The sequence below is a fragment of the Aphanomyces astaci genome (assembly GCF_000520075.1).
Source record: "Aphanomyces astaci strain APO3 unplaced genomic scaffold supercont1.11, whole genome shotgun sequence".
NCBI classification, from domain to species: domain Eukaryota; phylum Oomycota; class Saprolegniomycetes; order Saprolegniales; family Verrucalvaceae; genus Aphanomyces; species Aphanomyces astaci.
The window spans coordinates 856,858-861,442 of record NW_009798274.1 but is presented as its reverse complement, the minus strand read 5'-3'; the positions used below and the strand labels follow the sequence as shown (position 1 = coordinate 861,442).

The following is a 4,585-nucleotide window of genomic DNA, read 5'->3' as shown; positions in this document are numbered from 1 at the left end:
TGTATACACTTCACATATACTACGACCTCCTCAAACACACCAGTGAAACGGTCGTGTGGCCACTTCAAAATCGAACGCAACTTGATACTACGTAGTATGTAGCGACGTCACTCCAGTGGCGTCATAGGGTTATCGACCAATTAGAACAGACGTCACTGTTGACGTCAGTTTACGACCAAGCTCGATTGGCGTGCGGCGTGCTCGGCCATGGACACCAGAAGTTCCTTCTGCAGAGCGCACGTATGTATAGCATTAGATATAGTATAGTCACAGTAGTCATGCATGTAGATGTAGATAACGCCAATCAATCAGTTTACATTTTCCTCTGCGTTATCAACTCTCTACAGTCACGAAAGTACTCAAACCTGTCTGAGTCCGTATTCAACTGGGGTCATGCCATGTCGGAGGGATCTGTCATCAATATCTTGAACGAAGTTATTGCGATCATGCTCCGTGACGCAGATTTTTTCTCGACAGCCCACAGTGCAGTGCTGAATTGCTTCGAAAACGTATACATGACAACGCATACGTTCCGTCGTGGTTTTGCACAATGGAAGTTCTTTCACGAGGACAACGACAAGCGTTGGAGTTTGAAGACGTTGAAGGGTGGGGTTGTTGGTCGGAGCAAGACCAACAACCCCACCACTTCAAGTGCGATGTCATAATGAAATACCTTCTCGATAGCATTTATTTATATTGCCGAAGAAGAAGTGCTCGCTGACGCGATGTCCCCAGACCGGAAGCACTTAGCCGGCTGCCCGGCCACGTGGATCTACAGCACTCATGAACAGCTCTCAGAACTGGTTGCACCGAATGAGGACGGATTATCTATGGCGAACGTGTACAAGTCGTATCTTGAGGGCATGGAGCTCGTGTAATGCCACGACGACGACATGGAAGCACGTCTCCTTGATCGTTTTGCCCCCCCCGAGCAACCTCTGTCTTCACCTTGATCCACGCTTTGATCCGTCGAGTAGCCCAAACGTCCTGGTTGGACCACTGGCAATGATCCAGTGGTGGAAGCTGGTGCCATGGCCTGTATTAACGACATGGAAGCACTCCTGCTTGGTCGTTTTACCCCCCTAGGTACCTCCCTGTTAACCTCTAAGAATACTCAGACCCACCCTGTAGCGCCCATGTCGTGGTTGGACCCGCTTGCAACGATCCTGTGTTGCTAGTCGAATCGTCTGTGCCTTCAAAAGCGACGAGTTGGAAAATGCTGCAACGATATTATCCTTTTTATCACTGACGCAGCACGTATTTAAGCCTATATGGTGCAGTTTACGACCGAAGACGAAAGGCGCAAACGTCACATGTTCAAGTCTCAAAGTATTATACCCTGTACAAGCCGCTGTATGCTATCGGAGAGTTTCTCGGGGTCCGTATGCAATACATCGACAACACCAAGTACGAGGAGATTGTGACGGCTCATGAGGTGGTTATGATGTTGTATGGACGGGTGGACGCGATTACGTCGGTTAAACTCGCAGTGACGCTATCGAAGAAGGTAGTCGCAGCCCTCATAGCTGGCGAGGTCGAAGTTGTTGCATGCCTTGGCGACTTTGCATCTCATGTTTTAGAATTGTAACGTAATCTTCGTGCTATGGAGAAGACTTTAATGTATCGACTTATTTCATGTGGCCTTATCTGTTATTGATGTGATGCCGTAGTATCAATGTCTCAATGGCGCGGAATGGTGTTAACTTCTGGATTCTAACGACTCAGTTGGAGCCTAAATACGCTTGATTACAACTGAGAGTACACTGTCCATTTTCTTCCATCGGGAGATGGCAACGACACTGAGACCCATCAATGAAGGGAAGATGAGTTGTCAGTGACATTTGCGGCGATTGGGCAAAACGGAGAAACACTCTAAACTTTAATATTCTACTGATGTTCCTCAGACACATTGTATTGTGGATCTATGTTTACATAATATACAGTCAACGACGAATTTTAAGGGACACTTGCTTCTTCGTATTTGGCAAGTAATTCAAATATGATTGGTTAATGTACTTCGAAATTCGATAGATATAGCAGCCAACCAAAATGTAGAAGCACAATTTTGCACAATTTCAAACACTGTGTGAAGTATTTTAAATTGTTTGGATTGATCAAGCACTTAAATAAATAAGCGTTTGACGCGATAGCGCAGTGGTAAAACACGTTGTGTGTCTTGAGTGAGCCCCGGGTTCGAGTCCCGGGCGCGTCGAACTTTCTCATTTATAACAATAATTTTGTATTCACAGAAAAACATAAACTGTTTCATTGAGGTATAGCCTTAGCAAAGCTACGACGAATTTCTTGCGGAGTAATACGCGCCCATGCCTTAATGGCACGGTCAATCATAACAAGGCGCTTTTTTTTGCGCCGGGACAGTCATCATATCTACATCTTCCTCACTTTCACTACCTTCAATCAAATCCTCATCTAACCATAAGTTTCTCAAATGCCGCTTGTATGGAGCCATAATCCCAACGTCCAAAGGCTGGACCCCACTTGTCGCATTCGGGGGAATGTCAGCCACGACGCACCCGACCTCTTCGCTTGCAATCTTGCGCCCTTCCTTGCTCACATGCGACTTGAAGTTGTCCAACAAGAGTGCAGACGGTTCACGCACTTGGGGTCTCAGCACCTTGCGAAGGTAAATGGCCCAGACGCGCGAGTCCATCCAGGCACGATTTTGTACTGCATAGAAATGTCCAATTGGGTAGGAATCGAACTCGTCTTGCTTAATGGGGCCACCAGGGATGCCACGCAGGATGAAGAGAATAGGAAGTTTCTCCCCGTTGGCAAGCACTACCGTCATCCGGTACGAGTTCTTGTCACCACTTGAAATCTTCGCGCTGCCGCCTTTGACTGCCCAAATCGCGTTAGGAGGCATGTCATAAGTCATACCAGTCTCATCGACGTTGAAGATGGCATCAGGTGTGTATCCGATGAATGCCTTGTTGAAGACTTGAGCAAACGCTGTTCGTGTAGCGCTGAGCTCTTTCTGCGACTTCTTGGCCTTAGAGATGGTAAGATCTCTTTGTCGTCAACTTGCAAGTAAGGTTTCTGTCGGGTTAAGTCGTGCTTGGCGCAGAACCTTTGGAGGAGCTTGAGCAAAGCCTGGTAGCCGCAGTTCTTGTTGGCCAGGTATTCGTCAAGCCATGGACGCTCATGACGCTTCAGGAAGTTGACGAGGTGCGTGCATGTGACGGCCCGCTCAGCATCTCGAAGCATGTGCATGTAGGTCTCGAGTGCTGTCGTGTTGGGGATTTCGGTAGGCCTGCCCGCGCCATCAAGGTTGTAGCGTCGCTGTGGTCCGTTGAACTGGAGGAGCTCAGCTGTCTGGTTCTTCCGTCGGGAGAGGTTGCTCTTCGGTATCCCGGTGGCTGCCTCGAGGTCGCGTGTTGACGCGCTTTGCATCTTGACTACCATGTCGCGCTTGACAGCCTGGGTGTAGCGTCTTCTTGGCTTCTTCTGGGGGCTAATCTTGTTTGCGCTGCGTCCGGGGCGTTTTCAAATGAGTGGTCACCTTGCCATGGTAGTCAATTGCCCGCGAATTTAAAATGTTTTTGCGCGGCATAATGTTATAATTAATCATGTGATCGCGTTTTCATTAATCGAGTATGATTGGTAGTAATACTTTGTGATGGAAAATAACTTCGGTGTCCCTTAAAAATCGTCGTTTACTGTACAAAAGGTAAAAACTGCATTGAAACTCGATTTATCTACTCAATTGTACTCCATTATACTTCACAGGCAATCGAAAATTACATCTTTGTCCAAAGAACACGTCTTTGGTCAAATTTTTCTTTCTGCTACGCGTTTTTTGTATTATAGAGAAAATTTGTATACTGCAGCAAAAAACCTTTGAGACTGCATTTTTCTTTGGTCAAACTATAAGGGTGCGATTGGTAACATTTCAAAAGGTTTTTCAGGGTTTGTCGTGATGAATTGACTGTGAATGAAGAATAGTGACACTCGTGAATAATGAGTGTGTTGCCACAGCCGTGACCACGTTGCTCGTCAGTTTCAAGCACAAAGTTGGAAGGATTTACTGTTAAACAGACAATGTATTGAATTTTTACAAAGAGTTGGTAGCACACTACATCATTTAGCACGCGGGCTTGGTGGTGGAAGGCACAGGGGTGGACGAGGTCGACGACGCCTTGTTGGCGTTGATGCGGCCGTACCCGAAGTCGTTGTTGGGGTACTTGGAGTTGTCCACACCGCCGCAGTTGGCAGTCGAGGGCTTCAACGTGGCCGTGTCGACGGTGTTGGCGAGCAACTTGTACACAGTTTCGTAGGTGGCACCAGGGTTGGCGTTAACAATCAAAGCAACGGCGCCAGCAACGTGGGGAGCAGCCATGGAGGTACCCGAGAAGGTGGCGTAGGCGGTGTCGGAGGCCGAGCCAGCCGAGCGGATCGAGCGACCGGGGGCAGACACATCCGGCTTGATGCGCTTCTGGAGGGGTTCCGGGCCCTTGGAGCTGAAGCTGGCCAAGGCGTCGACGCTGTCCGTGGCGCCCACACCGATCACGGACGGGGAGTCACCGGGGGAGCCGACGGTGCCGCAGTTGGGGCCAGCGTTGCCGTT

At 48.5% G+C, this 4,585-nt stretch overlaps 1 protein-coding gene and 1 pseudogene across 2 annotated transcripts; one reads left to right on the top strand and one right to left on the bottom strand.

The window, feature by feature from the left end:
* Positions 1–2,140: 2,140 nt before the first annotated feature.
* H257_05956 lies at positions 2,141–2,212 on the top strand (annotated as a pseudogene). Its single transcript has one exon. The product of its transcript is annotated as a tRNA-OTHER (tRNA).
* A 1,890-nt stretch (positions 2,213–4,102) lies between these two features.
* Positions 4,103–4,357, bottom strand: H257_05955 (hypothetical protein; the record flags this gene model as incomplete). The annotated part of the gene is made up of 1 exon (XM_009830988.1): positions 4,103–4,357. One exon carries the CDS (start codon positions 4,355–4,357, stop codon positions 4,103–4,105), a length of 255 nt encoding a protein of 84 aa, XP_009829290.1.
* Between the last annotated feature and the right edge of the window lie 228 nt (positions 4,358–4,585).